Source organism: Artemia franciscana, chromosome 15 (assembly GCF_032884065.1).
Source record: "Artemia franciscana chromosome 15, ASM3288406v1, whole genome shotgun sequence".
NCBI classification, from domain to species: Eukaryota; Metazoa; Arthropoda; class Branchiopoda; order Anostraca; family Artemiidae; genus Artemia; species Artemia franciscana.
Window position 1 is genome coordinate 4,028,338 of NC_088877.1, and position 21,305 is coordinate 4,049,642.

The 21,305-nt window shown below is 36.6% G+C and overlaps 1 protein-coding gene across 1 annotated transcript in view; it reads right to left on the minus strand.

Annotated features, from left to right (window-relative positions):
- LOC136036653 (ATP-dependent translocase ABCB1-like) overlaps positions 1-21,305 on the minus strand; it is a 164,084-nt gene that overhangs the window by 127,585 nt on the left and 15,194 nt on the right. Inside the window, exons 2-4 of the mRNA XM_065718953.1 lie at positions 20,345-20,432; positions 18,624-18,829; positions 13,815-13,941 (exon numbers count right to left, since the gene is read on the minus strand). Of these exons, the coding sequence (XP_065575025.1) occupies positions 13,815-13,941; positions 18,624-18,829; positions 20,345-20,432 (421 nt within the window). The remainder of the gene's footprint in view (positions 1-13,814; positions 13,942-18,623; positions 18,830-20,344; positions 20,433-21,305) is intronic.

The window sequence follows — 21,305 nt, forward strand, 5'->3', positions numbered from 1 at the left end:
AGAATTGCATTTTAATGCTGATTTTAAATATATATAAGTTTCACCAAGATTAGTCCTACCCATCAAAAGTTACGAGCCTGAGAAAATTTGCCTCATTTTAGAAAATAGGGGAAAACAACCCCTAAAAGTCATACAATCTTAACGAAAATCACACCATCAGATTCAGCGTATCAGAGCATCCTATTGTAGAAGTTTCAAGCCCCTATCTACAAAAATGTGGAATTTCGCATTTTTTGCCAGAAGACAAATCACGGATGCGTGTTTATTTGTTTTTTTTTGTTTTTTTTCCCAGGGGTGATCGTATCGACTCAGTGGTCCTAGAATGTCACGGAAGGGCTCATTCTAACGGAAATTAAAAGTTCTAGTGCCCTTTTTAAGTAACCACAAAAATTGGAGGGCACAAAGGCCCCCTTCCACGCTCATTTTTTCTCCAAAGTTACCGGATCTAAATTCTGAGATAGCCATTTTGTTCCGCATAGTCTAAAAACTTAATAACTATTTCTTTGGGGACGACTTAAACCCCCGCAGTCCCCGTGGGAGGGGCTACAAGTTACAAACTTTGACCCGTGTTTACATATAGTAATGGTTTCTGGGAAGTATAAAGACGTTTTCAGGGGGATTTTTTGGTTTGGGGGGAGAGTTGAGGGGAGGGGTTACGTGGGAGGATCTTCCCATGGAGAAATTTCTCATGGGAGACGAGACTTTCAATGGAGGTGGCGCAGCATTTTCTAGCATTATTTAAAAAAAAAAGAATGGAAAAATAAATATGAAAAGTTTTTTTTCTACTGAAAGTGGGGAGCCGTATTAAAAATGAAAACGAACATACATTACAGCGCATATGAGGGGTTTGCCTCCTCGTAATACCTTGCTCTCTACGCTATAGTATTTTTAGTAATTACAACTACTTATTCTACGGTCTTTGTGATTCAGGGGTCATTCTTAAGGAATTGGGACAAAATTTAAGCTTTATTGTAAAGAGCGAGGTATCGACGAGGGGTGAGCCCCCTCATATACGCAATAAAAACATACGAATACAGAAGTTCGCTGTGTAAGTTAATTCGTAAGTTACGTATATTTTTTACTTATGAAAACGTTCTTAAAAATTTTAAAGTTATAGTTGCCTTTTTAAGTAAACAATAAATTGGAGGGCAACTAGACCTCCTCCCTCGCTCCTTTTTTCTCAAAATCTTCCGATTAAAACTAAGAAAACGCCATTTAGCCAAAAAAAATTAATATGCAAATTTTGTTTTAATTACTTATGTGCGGAGAGCCAAGATCAAAAAATGCATTAATTCAAAAACGTCCAGAAATTAAACAAAAAAAAAACAAGTTTTTTTAAATGAAAATAAGGAGCGACATTAAAACTTAAAACGAACAGAAATTACTCCGTATATGAAAGGGGCTTTTCCTCCTCAACGCCCCGCTCTCTACGCTAAAGTTTTTTACTATTTTAAAAAGTACAGTTAAGAGAAAGAGTCAAACTTTAGCGTAAAGAGTGGGGCGTTGAGGAGGAAAAGCCCCTTTCATATACGGAGTAATTTCTGTTCGTTTTAAGTTTTAATGTCGCTCCTTACTTTCATTTAAAAAAACTTGTTTAATTCTGTAAAGAAAGTATCATTCGGTAAATCCAGCTAGAGTTATTGAGAAGCGTATTTGTGATTACACTACCGAATGCCAGAAGTCTTTCCATCTTTGGTCATTTTTGTTTGTCGCTTGTTTGTAGTTGTCAAAGTGTTTTATTATTTCTGTCATCCCTTTTTGTTTTGTTTTTCTTTTCTTGATTTTTACTCTGTCTTTTTCTGAGCTTTCTGCCCAGTTTTTTGTGATGAGTTATAAATAAAATGATGGTGATGATGATGATTTCATATATAATGCCTGTCTCAAATTGATTGGTCTCATTTGAAGAAAATATGATTTGTGTGTTTAGGAGGGGGTAAATGTCCTTTCAATCACTTTTGACTCTTGAAAACGTACCTAGAACTTTCAATTTCCAATCAAATGAGCTACCTCTGAAGTTTATGCAATCAGTCCTTACATTAAACCCTTATATGCTCCCGGGGCATACGGAAACACTTGCCGAAAACTCTTGGTTGTGTCGACCACTGATAGTTAATGTATTTTGAATAAAAAAGACTATCTAAAAGTTTTTGTCGAATTGGTTTGGAAAAAAAAATCGTGGAGGGGGGAGGGAGCAGTTGTATTCCGATCTCTTTTGACTCCTAAAAAGAGAACTAGAATTTTCATTTTCAATCAACTGAACGCACTCTGAAGTTTATATGAGCGGCCCTTCCATACGAACCCTTTATGCCCCCTGGGTATAACTTACAACGCCAGCCCCTGGATCCTGGGGGTTTGTGTCGACTCTGGAGCTTTCGTTATTTGACTTTTGAACTATTTTTAGAAAAGTTATCGGATATATTTGGGGGTAAAGGGGAGAGGGTCATTTGATTTCTGATCAAATGAGCTTCCTCCAAAGTTTATATGACCATCCGTTTTATATGAAGTGCTTCGGGGGGGGGCGAATATCGGAGCCCTGTGGTCTTAGGGTTGATTGGGGGATGTTATTTGCCATCAGATCATTTTTGACTCTTATAAAGGGAACTAGAATTTTTAATTTCTAATCATTTGAGTCCCCTTCAAAGATAATACAAACACCTTCTCCATACAAACCTTATATGCACCGAGACATAAGTTACAAGCCTTCCCTGGTTTTCAGGAGGAGAGTTAAGTAGGCCTCGAATTTTTCTCATCTGGTTGTTGGATTGTTTGAAACAAAACGGTTATCTCGAGATTTTGATCGCATACATTTGGGGAAAAGAGGGTGTGGGGAGGGGGTATATGCCCACCGATCTCTTCTGTTGACTGTTAAAAAGGTAGCTAGAACTTTCAATTTCAAACATGAGCCCCTTCTGATATTTATACGACCACCCTTTACATAAAACCTCATCTGCTCCCAGGGCATAACTTGCAACACTTCCGTGGGCTCTGTGGGGGGGGGGGTGCTGTGTCGACCCCCGAGTTTCTTGTTATTTGATCTTTAAACTACTTTGAACACAATGGCTATCTTAAAATTTCGATCGGATGCATTTGGTGAAAGGAAGGTTGCAGGAGGCATGGGGCTATTCACCATTGGACCACTTTTGACTCTTAAAACAGGAATTGTAACTTTCAATTTCAAAATCATTTGAGTCCCCTTTGATGTTTATGCGACCACCTCTTCTATAAAAGTCTTATAAGCCCCCAGGAAATAAGTTAAAACCCTTTCCCCGGGCTGTGGAGGGGGCAAGTTGACCCAAAAAATTTTGTTATTTGATTGGTGGACTATTTCAAACAAATTGGCAATATAAAAATTTCGATCAGATGCATTTGGAGTGACAAGGGTGTGTGGGGGGGTTTTGATACCCTCTGATCCCTTTTGACTCATGCAAAGACTGCTAAAACTTTCAATTTCCAATCAAATGAGCCACCTATGAAGTTTAGACGACCAACCATTACATAAAAACCTCTTATACCCCAAGAGCATAACTTAAAACACTTGCCCCCGGGCTCTTCGGGTTTGTGTCTACCCTGGAGTTTTGTTATCTAATGTTCGAACTATTTCTAACAAAATAGCTATCTCAAATTTTTTTATCGGATGGATTTGGAGGAAAATGACATGGGGAGGGGGCTATTTTCCCTCCGATCTCTTTCAACTCTTAAAAAGGGAAATGTAACTTTCAATTTCCAGTCACATGAGCCATCTCTAAAGTTTATACGAGCATCCCTTCTATAAGAACCTTGTATTCCCCCAGGGCATAACTTACAACACCTACCCCCGGGCCCTAGAGGGTTGTGTCAAGACCAAAGTTTTTGTTGTCTGATCTATGACTATTCTTAGAAAAACGGCTATTTCAAACTTTTTATTGGATGCAATTGGGAAAGAAGGGCCTGGGGGGCTAGTTGCCCTCCAATCACGTCCCTCACATTCCAATCCAATCTAGTTGCCCAATCATAGTGTCTCTTTAAAAGGACACTAGAACTTCTGATTTCTAATCGAATGAGCTCCTTCTGAAGTTTATACGAAAACTTCTTCCACGGGAGTGCCTCTGGAAAAAAAATAATAATAAATAAATAATAAAATATTGGAGCCGTATGGCCTTTACTATATGCAGCGCTATAGTTGCATCTGATAAAAAGCTTTTTTGACGGTGCCAAAACGAGACTTTAGCGTAGGGACCGAGCTAATGACGGGGGGTGCCCCCCCTCATATACGTAATAATTTCTGTTCGTTTTAAGTTGTAATGTTGCTCCTTACTTTTAGTTGAAAAAACTTGTTTTCCATATTTAATTTCTGATCGTTTTTTTTTTAATAATGCTGGGACATCTGACTCTCCTTCCGTGAAAAATTCCCTTCTCCTTATAGTAAATAACCCCACGGAAAGATATTCCCCCGTAAAGTCCTCCCGGGGACTATGGTAGGTTAAGTAATACTCAAAGCCGTTGTTATTAGATTTTTCTATTATGCTGAAAAAATGGCGATCCCAAAATCTGATCAGGTGATTTTGGGGAAAAATTAGCTCGATAGGGGGCTAGCTGCCCTCAAATATTGTGGTTACTTAAAAAGGATACTAGAAGTTTTTATTTTCGATCGAATGAGCCCTCTCCCGATTTTCTACAATCACTGTTTCAATGTTATAACCCATGGGGAAAACAGACAAAAAAAATAAATAAATAAAATAGACGCGCAAAGAATATAGGGCAAAATTTTTTCAGGCTCATAACTTTTGATGGGTCCAATAAAATCTGATATATTTTGCATATCTTGAATAAGCATCAAAATTAGATTATTTTTATGCATTTATTGTTATCATGACTCTGTATCTTAGCGTTGCGGTTACTATTGAGCCGCATCGCTCCTTACTTACAGTTCGTTACCACGAACTGCTTGAAACCTTTACCTCTTCTGTTGCTTTTAATGGGCTTACCTTTTGTTGCTAAGGAGACCCTCCACAACTTTTTTCAGACATGTTTGTGACAATTTTCCACCGTAATTATTTTTGTTTGTGACAATTTTCCACCGTAATTATTTTCGTGAAAGTGGCAGTAGAATTTTGAAGCTGCTATGCCGAGGATACACAGGAGATTCTGACGAATCATCCAATAGCATTTTGCACTTCTCACAGTAGGGTTTATAGCAAGAGAGGGCGTTGTCTAGGGCAACGCCACTAATACCATGGTTATAATTCTTGACAATAGGTGGCTGTGGAATAAATATTATACGATGTACGTAATATACGTAATATACATAATGTACGTAATGTACGTAATATACGTACGTACGTAATGTACGTAATGTATGTAATATACGTAATGTACGTAATATACGATGTACGTAAATATTATACGAATATAATACGAGCATTGCTTAACCCTTTCAGTCACGAATTATTTTCCTTCGATGGAAAATTCTAAAAACCAGACTGCGTGACAGCTTGGGGTACCTAATCATCGTCAATTTTTTTTAGATTTTTTGGAGGAACCTTTCTATGTTTTCTAGCGTGTACTCAGTTGAGGACAGTGTGATCAACTTTGTAGTTTTTCATCAGATATAGTGAGTTTATTGAGAAGTTATAAAAAAATACTAAGCACAGACAAATTTCACTTTTTAATGTGGAACTCTTTGAAGCAGTTCCTGTCCTCTTCTAGACACAATGAAACATTGCATTTCAAACACATAGTGCGAGTTTTCAACACGCATGGCGATTTTTTACACCTACTCTGGCCCTTTACTTTTTGAGGCCAATGAGAGAATGCATCATTTTTCACTGCTGAGCACGGACGCTGCAACTTCATCTTTCTTTTGCGAGATACTGATTCGTCTACATTTTCATGTTCGTCCTCTTCACTAGAGGTGAGAGACCTTGGGCGACCCCTTCTTCTGGGGGTCATGCCTTCAGCAGACGTAAGCGCCTCTGCTATTTCCATGCGGAAGGAGAGCAAGTCCATCGAGCGTTCTGCTTTGGCCTTCCGATCAGCTATATATTCTAGCCATGAATTGCAGATGGATAGGTCGACTATGTGGAAGATCAGTCTCATGGTCCATTTCTCAGATCTAATGAATGTTCGGTAATATGATAGCATTTGATCCATCTTGTCCACTCCACCCATATACTGGTTATACAGGGATACAACTTGGGGCTGGTCAACCTGCAAGTAGGCTTTTGTTTGTTTACACCATCTGCGTACCTTGTTCACTGCTCCACTTTCAATCATATTCGATGCAAGGATAACTGATCTGTTGTCCATCCATTTCACCAAGCAAGTATCTCCACTACTAGCCACTACTTCACAGAATGATATCCTTCCTCTCTTTTTCATGTCAGAATCAGTTTCCAGCCTAGCTCCCTGAAGCCTGTTGCTTCGTATAGTGCCTGTTCTGTAGAGGCCCATCTCACTTAGTCTTTCCAGCAAAGCCAAAGACGTAAAGAAATTGTCGAAATAAAGTTTAGTAAATTCCACAAGCTGAAGTCGTCCAGCAAGATTCAAAACCATACCTGCTCCGAGGCCAAAGCTTTTGTACTCTTCAGCCATGTTCGTCTTTTTGCTCTGATAAATTTCAAAAGAGAGTACTCTTCCATCCGCATTACACAGCACGAAGATTTTGATGCCCCATGGGCAAGGTTTTCCCCGAATATACTGTTTGATATCAAGGTTTCCAGTAAAAGGGACCATCTGCTCGTCACAGGAGAGGTGCTCAGACGGAGAAATAGTCTGCGTTTTCTTCTGCACAATATCAATAATAGGTCGCACTTTCCAAAGACGATCCAAGTTATCAGGGTCTTTGGAAGTATTATCAACCAAGTGAACGAAGGACCGAAGGCGGGAAAATTTCGTTATTTGAAAGAAACAACGAAAAAAGCAATGTAAAAATTACACGCCGCTTGCTCAGTTTGCTATGCGTTGATCACACTGTACTCGGTTGAGGACATGTAGTTTGAGAAAAATCGCCTGCCCTCCAGTGTTCACGCAGTTAGTCTATTTTTGGCCACTAGATGTCTTTACTTATCTTGTCTAAGTATTAGTTGTTAGATATGGCCTTAGATTCATCCATATTCTTACACATAGACTGGAGTCTTACCTGGTTCTGCACTATTTTGAGATCCATCCATTCCTCAACTTCAAACCTTTGTATAAAATGGTGTTTTGAAGTTAGAACTTTCAAACTTTTTTCAGATTATTTCTTGATGAATGAAGCTTATGGCGCGCTAATTTGAATGCATATTTACCTGTAACATAAGACACTAGGTGGCAGATAATGGTATGTTCTCAACTGAGAACAAAATGTCTGAAAGGGTTAAGTTGCGATTGGCTTGAAACTTTGGGTCAATACTATCAAAGTTGGTTGCGACAAATACAGCTTGAACGTCATTGCATTTGACAGCTATAACAGTCCCCGCCAATCTGAAATCAAATAACACATGCTCCTTCTATGCCAGAGTCTTCCAAAGAGAACCCTCTCAATCGCTTTTCACGGACTGTTCCAGTCACCCTAATCAAAGTGATGAAGCTGAGCAAGAAAGTCATAACTTGTAAAAAAAAAAAGGTTGTCAAAATAACTTCATGCATTGATGTGTCTTCAACGGTTGATAGCGATTTTGATAGAACTCCTGTGCCGAGCCGCAAAGAGGGTGACTGCTGCTTTTCTTTGATAGAGATCGATGTTGAAAGGGTAATCGTGAGAACAAGCTAGTACCAAGTCCTTGTAGCCAAAACGAATTGGCTTACCCTTGATATCATTTGGCGGCTATGACACCCGTAGAACGGTATCATTTGCTCGTCTATGGAGAGTTTACTGTGGAAAACCCATGTTCACCCTGTTCTTTTTGCTGATGACAGTAACTTTTTCATTGCTGCGGTGGACCTGCCATCTGCCACTTCTATAGCTCAAGGTCTTCTTGATAAAGTAAAGGATTGGTGCTGGTCAAATGGTATGGCTCTTAACAGCCGAAAGAGTGCCATTGTCAACTTTAGGACCCCTCACTGTATGAGAGACGTACAGGAGCCAATCACCCTGACTTTTGGAAATGATATTATACCACAAGCTACTATGGTGAAATTTCTTGGTGTGTATCTTGACTGTTTTCTGTCTTTTAAACCGCATATAACTCACACCCGTTCCTTAATCCTCCGCCAGTCTTCAATGTTGCACCGGATTAACTCATTTCTTCCTCCTGATATTATGGTTTCTCTTTATTATTCTTTTATTCATCCTTACCTTTCTTATTGCTGCTCTGTCTGGGGCAATACTAATAAATCTCTTCTATGCTCACTTCAAAGAGCCCAAAATAGGGCAGTGAAGGCTACTTTTCTTCTCCCTCGGCTTTACCCTTCCTCTGATCTTTATAATGATACTGGAATAGCTCCGCTGGATCATATTATAGGTAAAAGTACTCTTTATTTAGCCCATTCTGCTTTTCTAGGTACTCTTCGACCGACCCTGCAGCAGTTTTTCTCACGGACAGGCTCAGGTAGGTACTTTTCTTCTTTACATAATTCTTCTCGACGATTTATTTTACCAAAACGATCCTCTACAGCCGCTCAGAGGTCTCCAGTATATCAGTCAATTCTATTATGGAACTCCATCCCTTCGGATGTCCCTTCTTTTTCTTTCTGCAAAGGCATTATTTCGTCGGGTCTTTCCAGTTCAATAATTTTTGTCTCTCTTTTTAATTCTATCCCAATTTGTATGCCACTTCTCTTCTTTTAAAGTCATTTTCAGCTATATGTTAAATCTCCTTCTAAATTTTCTATCTGTTAAATGTCCTTGTCTTGTTCCAGTGTTTTTTTTTTTTTTTGTTTTTTTTTTTTTCGTATATATTTTACAAAAATGTTTTATTCTTGTTCTCTGTAGTCCATTACAAGCAAAGCTTCTTGGGACTATTAACTGATTTACTTTTGTAATAGTTTTTCATTTAGTATTAATAAATTGACTGATTGATTGATTGATTGAAGGTCCCACACTGCTTCAACTTTGAGTTTAAAATATCTAAGTGTGGTCACACCTTGGCCATTTTGTCACCACGGTCAATATGTCATTGTTCGCCAAGTGCCGATACTGCTTTATCGTAGTTAAACTGTTTCTACTCATGGCTTTGGCTAAGATGGGGACACCCAAGTCATCTGACTTAGACCAATATAATCGCTCACTTAAAAGCTTAGGATGAACAGCAGACCGCTAAGAAAGTATTCAGGTCTCCAAAGCTGAAAGTGAAGCTTGCGTCACCTTTCGGTGACGCACATCTGATTGTCTCTTTGACAATAAAATCAAGGATATACTCTCATGGTGCGAACAAGGGATTGGCAATGCATAAGTTTTTTTTAATGTAGGACCTGATTGGCTTGAATTAGGAGTAATCTGAGCTTTTCTCTTGGGAGTCAGACAAATGATGGGCAGATAATAATCATCGGGCTCGGGGACAGCAAGCACCGCATGAATCTCTATCGTACCGGCAACATCACGTGAAAAACTTTGATATACATCAGCTTCTGCAGCCTTATCGTTTTCCTCCTCTTCGCCGCTCACTTCAGCCGCGTCAAGAAGGATATAATCATGTCTGAAGGGTCCTTGTTGTCACCCGTCACCAGGCATCTCTTCTAATATGGTGAGAGCTTCCTGAATGTTTCCAAATGGTTTTGATCTCATCCACAAAGAAATTTCTTTTTTGCTCATACCAGCCAATTCTCGTTTCTACCCATTGTTTTCAATTGGGAACGCTTTCATAAAAACCCTAAGATATTGATTTTTCGTAGCAGATTAACAACTAGCGTTCCATAGTCCTACTCGCTAGTGAAGTGACTTTGCTAAAGACTCTGGATGGGACAGTATTACTTGAAACTATAGCTAAGCCTTAGCTTAGAAGTAGAATCGTCGAGTTTATTAAAATGTTCTGTTTAAATTGAATTCAATGAAGAAAACATTCTTAATATTTTATTCTTCGAGAATTTTATTCTGAAACTTTATTTTTACCTTTTTTACATTTTAAATATTCTACAGTCACTCTGATTTAACCACAAATAACGCTGCTACGATCAAGCAAAGGGGACATTAACTCTGCAAGAAATGATTGAATCTTTAAAAGAAGATTATATAAAAAAATGAAGTTTGAAATTTCAAAATAATTATACAAAATTTCGATTAATCTTCTTTGGAAAACTACAAAAAAACTGAATAATATATACTATTCAAGTATCTATTTCTCGGACAAAAATTATACTTGACGAAAAAAAATTAACATTCATGTTTTATGTTTTATAAATTTAATCCCGAAATTTCGTTTCTCCCATTTTACTATTTTTACCATATTGCAACAAAGTTGATTTCAAAAATAACTACACAAATGACTATTACGAATAACTACATTTACAATCAAAGAGTCTGCTTAAAAATTTCATAGGAGACAACTTATTTTTTAGAAAAAATGCTATAAATATAAACATAAAAAGAAAAAGATCCTCCTGAACCATTACTGACACATAAGGCGTCAACTCATAGTCCATAGGGCGTCAAATTGACTTTTCAGTTGCTGGATCTTTTTTACGGGGACTAGTAGCAAGCTTGTAACCCAAAGTTACTGTAGCAAGGATCGAACCTCAATCCCCGTGTTGCCAAGCATAGCATCAACCCACAGTGCTACAACAAGGTTATGGTACAAATGCACTAATCATCCTCCTTAGAAGGCCAAAACTTCAGAAAAGCATATAATGTAGAATTAAAAGGTATTAATGTGTTGTTTTTTAATTTTAAATTATTTTTGATGAAGAAAAGCAATAAAATTCTTAATATCAAGTATTTTAGTATCTTTATTTTTACCCTTAAGCTCGATTTCATAGCCCAACTAATGCAGCAACGAATAACTGCTTTTACATTCAATCATGCTGGACTTACGATCCTTGGCAAACGATGGAATATCCTAAGGAATGTTAAAAATACATAGTTTAACATTAAGCATTTATCATTCACCTTTTAAATAGAAAGGCTTCATAAAATCATAAGAAATAGGATTTAAAAACATTAAAGTGTTTCTTTCATAGTTTGAGCTACATTAGGTAGAGAAAATTAACATAAAAATTTAATCTTTTGCAAAAAAACCTTTCTCACGGTTTTACAACCAAACTATATAAACTGTTAGTTTAAATGCTGTTACAAATCAATTGTTTCACATTTTCGCAGGAAGGTTCCAAACACACAGTACGAAACTAAAACAAATCCTTCGATTTTTACATTATCGGTTGATTCTTAGCTAGAACATTGTCAAGAATGTACTACAGAGAATCAGACAGCGGAGTCATTCAAATATGACATCATACCCTAGAGAAGCCCTCTAGGAAATTTTATCGTAACACGTGTGTTACATCATTTGGTATGTCAAGGTGTGATTTTTGTAAAAATTACCTTTTATTTTGATATTATGCTTTTTTCCTTACAAATGACACTAAATACAGCAATTTACTATCAAATGAAACCTTAATGTCCCTTTGTGATGTTTTGGGCCCAAACTAGCTGCGACACAAATAAAAAACAGGAAAATAACAGGAAAGGAGACATATTACTTCTTCCATTTCGAAAAAGTGATTTCCTTTTTTCTCAACATAGAGGACACTTATTCTCTTGAAGGGATATTCCGGCTGTGGGGATGTCGATGGTGCAGTTTTACTTTTGGTCCGACTCTATTTTTGGGGGGGTTCTTGGCAATTCTTTCCGATCCCTATAAATTTGTTTTCACAGCTAACTTTTATCATTAAGGGTAATTGAAATCATAGTTATCATTCCAGAATCAGGTTCAAATGGCAATTTTTCTTTACTTAACATTTTCAAATAGTTCGTGGTAACGAACTGTTGTAAGGAGCGACCCGGCTCAATAGTAACCGAAAATTTTAAAAATGGAAAATTTGGTACCAATAGTTACATCAAAAGAATTGCATTTTTACGCCGATTCTAAAATAAGTTTCATCAAGTTTGGATTTACTCATCAAAAGTTATGAACCTGAGAAAATTTCCCTTATTTTAGAAAACAGGGGGAAACAGTCTCTAAAAGTCATAGAATCTTAACGAAAATCACACCATCAGATTCAACGTATAAGAGAACCCTACTATAGAAGTTTCCAGCTCCTATCAACAAAAATTTGGAATTTTGTGCTTTTTCCCAGAAGGCAGATCATGGATGCGTGTTTAATTTTTTTTTTCCCAGGGGCGATCGTATCAATTCAGTGGTCCTATAATGTCGCGAGAGGCCTCATTCTAACGGAAATTAAAAGTTCTAGTGCCCTTTTTAAGTGTCCAATAAAATTGTAGGACACTAGGCCCCTTCCCACGCACTGAATCAAAATATTGAGATAGCCATTTTGTTCAGTATAGTTAAAAAACCTGATAATTATGTCTTTCGGGACGACTTAATCCTCCACAGTTCCCGGGAAAGGGGCTGCAAATTACAAACTTTGACGAATATTTACATATAGTAATTGGGACGCGTACAGATGTTTTCAGGGGACTTTTTCACGTTAAGGGGGTTCGGGAGGGGGAGTTACGTGGGAGAATCTTTCCATGGAGAAGTTTATCATGAGAGAAGAAAATTTCCATGAATGGGCCGCAGGATTATCAAGCATTATTAAATATAAATACAATGAGAAAATAAATAAAAAAAAAGCGTTTTTCAGTTGGAAGGAAGGAGCAATATTAAAACCTAAGACGAACAGAAATTATCACGCATGTAAAGGGGTTCGTCTCCTCCACAATACCTCACTCTTTACGCTACGGTATTTTTAGTAATTCCAACTATTTATTCTACCGCCTTTTGACTCAGGGGTCATTCTTAAAAAATTGGGACCAAATTGAAGCTTTAGTGTAAAAAGCGAGGCATTGATGAGGGGGAGAACCCCATCATATACGTAATAAAAATATAAAAATATAGAATTTTGTTACGTAAGTTGATTCGTAAGTTACGTATATTTATTAATAATAAAAATGTTCGTAAAAAAATTAAAAGTTCTAGTTGCCTTTTTAAGTAACCAAAACTTAGATTGTACCTAGGCCTCCTCCCTCACCCCTTTTTTTCATCAAAATTGTCCGATCAAAACTATGAGAAAGCCATTTAGCAAAAAAAATATGCAAGCTTCGTTTTAATTATTATTATTTAAGAATTAACGACGCTTCTTGACTACTAAGGTCCCTGCGTCGGCCCTGCAGTGCATTCCTGCAGCGTGATTCGATCTCTGGGTCCCGTATTACCAAGCTAAGGTCAAATCCACTGCGCCACCACAGGACTCGTTTTAATTATTCATGTGCGGTGAGCCAAAATCAAAACATACATTAATTATAAAACGTACAGATATTAAATAAAAAAAAGAATTTTTTAACTGCAAGTAATGAGCGACATTAAAATTTAAAACGAACAAAAATTATTCCGTATATGAAAGGGTTTTTTTATTGTTTTAAAACTAGAGTTGTGAGAAAGAGTCAATCTATAGCGTAAAGAGCGAGGTGTTGAGGAGGGGACGACCCCTTTCATATACGGAATAATTTCTTTTCGTTTTAAGTTTTAATGTCGCTCCTTACTTGCAGCTAAGAAACTTGTTTTCTTATTTAATTTTTTTCGACAAATCATGCTTTGTGTTTTTTTGTTTTTTTTACTGTAGGAGGTCGTTATTAAGGTAGTTCGTTCTTTACTAGATTGTAGCAAATGCTGCAACCATGAAAAGTCAAATTGTTTATATTAACTAATATATAAATTGCGATAAGCCGAGGCACAACCTTAGACTATAAATCAAATTAGACTTACTTGATTTTCTGCAGACGCATTCAGTGAACTAACAAATAAGTATCCAAACAGTGCAACGGCAGCTCCTATAATTGAAACAGCAATTGCAAACCTTTCGACAATAACCATCAGGTCCTCTGGCTCATCCCTAATTAAAGAGTAAAATTAGTGTCGGACAGAAAGCACTAGCGTCGCCTGTAGTAAAGAGCTATAGGCTTTCAGTATATTCCTTATAATGAAAAAAAAATCACCAATACAACAGCACAAACCCAGAAATAAACATACACCATAAAAAAAAATTAACCATATAAACAAAAAAGAAAGACAAAAGGAGAAAGGAAGACTATTTTCCTACTTTAGTAATTAATATAGATCAGTACTTAAATGAGGTCTTAACCCTACACATCCATCCAATTACATGGGTCAAACAGCAGAGCCATACACAATCAAACACTTCGTGGTAATCAAACAGTTCATGGTAACGAACTGTAGTAGGGAGCGACCCGGCTCAATAGTAACCGAGACTCTAAAAGACGGAATTTTGATAGCAATAGTTACATCAAAAGAATCGTATTTCAATGCTGATTTTAAATATATAAGTTTCATCAAGTTTAGTCTTACCCATCAAAAGTTACGAGCCTGAGAAAATTTGCCGCATTTTAGAAAACAGGGGAAACACGCCCTAAAAGTAACACAATCTTAACGGAAATCACACCATCAGATTCAGCGAATCAGAGAAAGCTATTGTAGAAGTTTCAAGCTCCTATCTACAAAAATGTGGAGTTTCGTATTTTTTGCCAGAAGACAGATCACGGATGCGTGTTTATTTGTTGTTTTTTTCCCAGGGGTGATCGTATCGATCCAGTGGCCCTAGAATGTCGCGAGAGGGCTCATTCTAACAGAAATTAAAAGTTCTAGTGCCTTTTTTAAGTGACCGAAAAATTGGAGGGCACCTAGGCCCCCTCAACGTCCATTTTTTCCCAAAGTCACCGGATCAAAATTGATAGCTTGAGATAGCCATTTTATTCACAATAGTCGAAAAATCTAATAACTATGTCTTTGGGGACGACTTACTCCCCCACTGTCTCCGTGGGAGGAGCTGCAAGTTTCAAACTTTGACTATTTTTACATACACTAATGGCTATTGGGAAGTGTACAGACGTTTTCAGGGGGATTTTTTGGTTTGAGGGGGGGGGGGGGGGGTTACGTGGTAAGATCTTTCCATGGAGGAATTTGTCATGGGGGAAGAGAATTTCAATGAAGGGGGCACAGGACTTTCTAATATTATTTAAAAAACAATAAATATGAATAGTTCTTTTCAACTGAAAGTAAGGAGCAGCATTAAAACTTAAAACAAACAAAAATTATTACGCATATGAGGGGTTCACCTCCTCGTAATACCTCGCTCTTTACGCTAAAGTATTTTTAGTAATTTCAACTATTTATTCTTCAGCCTTTGGGATTCAGGGGTCATTCTTAAGGAATTGGGACAAAATTCAAGTTTTAGTGTGAAAAGCGAGATATTGACGAGGGGGTGAGCCCCCTCATATCTATATATATAAAAATAAGTTGTCTGTCTGTGTGTCTGTCTGTCAGGTGACGTCATGTTTCTGTGTCGACTGACGTCATGAAGTTAGTTGTCGTCATTTTTGTTATGACGGTGACGTCATTAATGGTATTTAAGACATGCGTTCACGGAAAAATGTTTAATTGTAAAGTGACTGAAGAACCTACAATGGCAACAGCCGAGGAAGCTGCTCAAAGAGTCTATGCCAAAAAACTTGCTGCTGATAGAGAAAGTAAGAAAAGAAAGCGTGCCGAGGAATCACAAGAACAGCAAGAAAACAGGCTTGCGGCTAAAGAACGCAAAAACGCGCAGTTAGATGAAAATCCACCTGGAAAGCGAGAGTCAAAACATATCAAAACTGAAAATGATAGCGATGATGATTGGGTTTAGGATTTTGACTTGGATAAGGTCATCAATAACTACCAGATTTAAGTTAAAAAACAAAGGTTCGGCGATATGTACTTCATAGTGACGCTGAAAAATAAAGAAGAAAAAAAACTGAAAAAATGTAAAAAACTAAAAAAAAAACTAAAAAGAAAAAACACTCAAAGATAAATTACAGACCGGGACACAAATGACGACCGACACAGAAGGAATATAAATGACGACCGGGAACCTCAAAGAAAAATTACAGACTGGGACGCCGGACACAAATCACGACCGGGAATATAAATGACGACCGGGACGCAGGGACACAACTACAACGGGGACGCCGGGGGCAGAGGCGGGATATATAATTGACGACTGAAACACAGGGATTGTTTGAATAGAAATTACAGAACGGGACACCGGGACACAAATGACGACCGGACACTGGGACACAGGGAATATAAATGACGACCGGGACACTCAAAGAGAAATTACAAACTGGGATACCAGGACACAAATGACGACCGGGACACAGGGAATATAAATGCTATTTATATGCACAGACAATGTGACAGCGAAGAATGTTGTATATTCGCATGTTTTACGTAGTTAAAAATATATATTTTAATCTATCTCTATTCACAGGTGGGACACAGGGACACAGCTACAATGGCGCGTAACTAATATGGCGTGTAACGACTTACGCGCGCGGGGGGGCTTGGGGGGGTGCGAAGCGCCCCACCAACTAGGTGTTGGGGTGGCGCGAAGCGCCACCCCAACAGCTAGTACATAATAAAAACATACAAATATAGAAGTTCGTGACGTAAGTCAATTAGTGAGTTACAAATATTTTTTACTAATGAAAACGTTCGTAAAAAAATAAAGGTTCTAGTTACCTTTTTAAGTAGTAAAAAAACTGTAGGGCAGTTAGGCCTCCTCTCCCGCTCCTTTTTTCTCAGAATCTTCCGATTAAAACTATGAGAAAGCCATTTAACCAAAAAAATATTAATATGCAAATTTCGTTTTAATTATTTATGTGCGGAGAGCCAAAATCAAAACATGCATTAATTCAAAAACGTTCAGAAATTAAATAAAAAAGTTTTTTAACTGAAAGTAAGGAGCGACATTAAAACTTAAACAAACAGAAATTACTCGGTATATGAAAGGGGCTTCTCCTCCTCAACACCCCGCTCTTTACGTTAAAGTTTTTTACTGTTTTAAAAAGTAGAGATAAGAGAAAGAGTCAAAGTTTATCGTAAAGAGTGGGGCGTTAAGGAGGAGAAGCCCCTTTCATATACGGAGTAATTTCTGTTCGTTTTAAGTTTTAATGTCGCTCCTTACTTTTAGTTAATATTTTATTTATTTAATCAACCATAAAGAATAATCCCTTTACAGGCAGTCGTGTCGTAAGTAAGTATAAGTCGTCATATACCAAATATTAAAAACAATGAATAAGACAAATAATTCAGAGGTGACAACCCAACACAAGGGCTCATCAGGAGAATACACATTTGCTTTTACAGGGCCGCTTTCGTAAGGAAAAACGGATCATAGAAAATATGCAGGGGCTTAATAATTTAGGAATTAGAAGTTCAAGTGGATTTTATGGATTGAAAATGAATGGAAAGCAATCAGCGCCCCTTGCTTGCATTTTGTGCAACCCGCCTCCGTAGCCGAAATTGACATCTGATATAAAACTTGAAATAACCATTTTGTTAAAGATATTTAAAAATAATTGATAAAGTGAAAATAGTCAGTAAAAATTTGCCTTCAAGGATGACACAACCCTGCAGACCCTTCGGAAAGGGCCGTAAATAATACAAATTGGTAATTATTCAAACTTGTGTTTTGTAACATAAAAAGAGGGCTTGTTTATGTTTTGTGCGTTATATGAAACTTTCAAGCGTCAGAGACATCAAAATGAAAATATTTTTTTGCACTTTGGCTCTACCTTACACGCTAAGAAATGAATTTCCAACAATATACTTTGCTGGAATTTAAACAAGTAAAAAAAAATTCAATTTTTTATTGAAACTGTGATTCGTATTTGAATTCCAACAAATTATCAAGATTTACATACTTTTCTGTGGAAAAAATGTAGTTTTCATTGTAAATAGACTTTATTAATCAAAATGGTTCAGATTTCAATAGTAGATTGAAATTCCTTGAATACAATTTTTTTTATTTACAAAAAGATAATAAACTCTATACACCGGCAGAAAATATTATATGGGGGAGGAATCAGAATAATACTTGTAGGGGGCCGGGCAGTGAATACGTTTGAGGATAAAACGTGGTATGGCGAATACAATTCTCAGATAAAAAAGAAAAGAACTTAGTTTTTACACACCGAAGGAACAATTCAAACGGTAAGATTTCCTGGCAAAACGTTCCTTCAATATATCATGGGTTCAATCACTACATACACAGTTAATTCTGTTGGATAATGTATGAATAATGTGGACATAATGTATGTCTTTCGTCTATCCAAAATCACCCCATCCCCCTTTTTTTGGCAAATTCCGGTGAAGGTTCATGTCTGCGGAGATGAAACCTTCAGAATCCTGAAGCCATTGTTTATTTTTTCTGAAGTTCCAGAAAAAATTATCGATCAGTGATTTAGCTACACTGAAACCGTTATGTTTATCTTAATACCAGATATTATTTCTTGTTTCTAAGTAAACACGCACAAAGTTGAGAATTTACCAAGCCATCAGGAAAAGAAAAGAAAATGTGTACTCTATTTGTATCTGAGGGGCATATATCTCACCATCCACCCCACTCACAAATTAATTTCGGTGCATGCTGAATTAGGCCCTTTAGTCTTGCTCATTAGAACAAATATGTACCATACATAGCGTAACTATAAAATGAAATTCAAGTCAAAAACTTACAAGTTTGTATTGTAAATACTTGTTGAGTTTAGAGGGGTGCACACTGATACATTTGTTGCAGTTGATCCATTTTGACCATTGTTCACGAAGCCTTGAGTAATGTCACCAAAAAATATTACCATAGCAGGGAAAGAAATGCCAGTTCCAGCGCTAGAAACCAGTCCAACTGCTATTAAAATTGCATCCCAGCAAGTGGCATAGCGAAACTAAAAAAAGAAGCTTAAAGTTAGTACTGTGAGTTTATTCATTCGATTGGAAATTGAATTTTTTTTTCTTTTAACATTCAAAACTAATTGGAGGACAACCAGCCTTCCCCCACACTTTTCCCCTCAAAGAAATCAAATTCAAAATCAAAATTTTGAGATAGCCATTCTGTTGAAATAACTTTAACTCTGGGATTAAAGCTCCATAGCCTTCAAGGTAAAGACATTGAGTTACACAAGTATCCGATTGTTTAAACATAATCATGAAAAGGAAGCATGTTTGACCATGGGTATCCATAATTGCTTAGGGTATTATGATGAAACTTTAAGGAAATGTTGAGAGGGATGACAAGTTAGCACACTTTGTGGCAAATGAGCATATTAGCAATTCCTGAAGAATAAAGGGTATTAAGTCGAAACTTTTGGGGTATGTTGAGGGATACTTTGAAAGGTTATAGAAGGGCAACAGGTCCCATCTTTTTACTTTTTTCATATGTTCTTCTCCTCAACACTGATCAAAAGTTTCAATTTCACACACAATTTGTGCTTTACTAAAAATAAAATACGTTTGAACTGTTTTCGCCTTTCTTGATTCCATAAATAAAAATTATCAAAACCTAAAGTAGCAAATTTAAGTATATGTACATTAAACTGACAATCCACGGTTATTCGTTTCTAGCTGGTTTTATTTATTTATTTTTTTTTAGTATAGCGTATATTGTGCTCTAGTCTTGAAAAGGCAAAGGGGTTATCAGCCCTACTCATTTTAATTTTTCTCGTTTTCAGTTCGACTTGGCTATTTATTGTAATTTCTGTTCGTTTTGAGTTTCATTTATTTATTGATAATGATTTTTGCTATTTTGACGCTTGGAAGATTATTTAACTTAATCTTTGCTAATTTTCAGCTTAATGGAGCTATTTACTTTTCTTTGAAAAACTTATTTTGTGGGAAAACTTTTTTTTAATTAATCAGTATATAAAATATATCTATACTAGATAAATTTAATATAGTCAGCCATGTCTTGACGAGAAAGGCGACGATGATTCAAAATTTTATCTTTGAGGCACCCATTGAGTATTTGGATGTTGGTTATGAGACGGATGAAGCCTACTTCGGACAAAAATGTTTGCTTCAATAGGAAATCAAATTTTGAAACTTTTTTGCAATAATAACTTACAATAATAATTTATAATAATACTAACAATAGTCGTCTCATTTCTAGTCTGTACAGCAATCCTAACATGTTGCTAGTTTCCTATAGTGTTATGTCCCAAACTTTTCTAACATGAAAAGTTTCTATCTTGTTTCCAATCAATGTTTCTAAGCTTTTCTATCTCGGAAATCAGTTACTTGATTTTTTTTAAATAAATAGTCTTTAGTTTCAATATAGCAAAATAGTAGAGGCTCAGCCGACATATTTAACCAGGACTATGTTTAAGTTAGCTAACGCAGTGCTCCTTCACAGCTAAAGAGTTAATATTTCTGATTTTTATGATAGTGCAGTGAAGAATACTCACAAGACTGAAATATGATACTGGAGGTGGTCCTTTTTTTGTTTCAGTATCCTCCTCATTATACTTTATTTTCTTCCTTTTTGGCTTTTTTCTGAAAGAAAAAAGAATTATAAGATAAATGTCAAATGCTTATTAGATAGGAGCGAAAGAAAAAAACACCAAAAATCAGCAAATACTTATACAGTACAAACTTCTTAGGTAGGAAGGTAAATATGAATGTATTTATTTCAACCAAAAAATTACATAAATTATGCTACAATCGGCATTATGCTGCTCATTTTAGAGTTCAGATGCTGCTTTTTAGAGTTCAGATGCTCATTTTAGAGTATGCTGCTCATTAGTTTGTTCACTAATAAATACGAAACGGAAATATAATACTCTTAGTCTCCCTCGAAAGGCTCTATGGCAAAGGATAAAAGGGAGATACAAAAAAAATACAATATAAACAACAACCAAAAAAAGAGAACAATAGCCAAATAACATATAAGATGAAAAAGAGAACATACCTGAGGCCTGGGAGTCAAAGCGCAGAGAGGACAACCATACACCATGAACAAACTCTCAGGACGCATCAACTCCTCAAAGGAAAAGGGAAAAAGAAAGAAAAATAAACAAAAATAAAATGCTATTCTGTTTGATTCTTTACTAAATGATCCTTAAGAATGCTTTTAAAAATCCCAAACGAGTGGCATCTCTGTACTGAAGAAAGTAATGAATTCCAGACCTGTTGACAAGCAATGAGGGGATTGAAATCTGATCGAATAGTAGGGGTAGGTGAAATGTAGATATTATTTGAAGAACGAAGGCATTGTGGAGCTAAATCAGAAATAAACACGGGAATTTTTTGAATAGATTTTGGAAGATTGCCGTGAAGCTGATGAAAGATAAAAGAAGCATAAGAAATAATGTGAAAATACTGTAGACTTAAGAGCGGTGTTGGTGAGGAATGATTGCTGTCCATTAC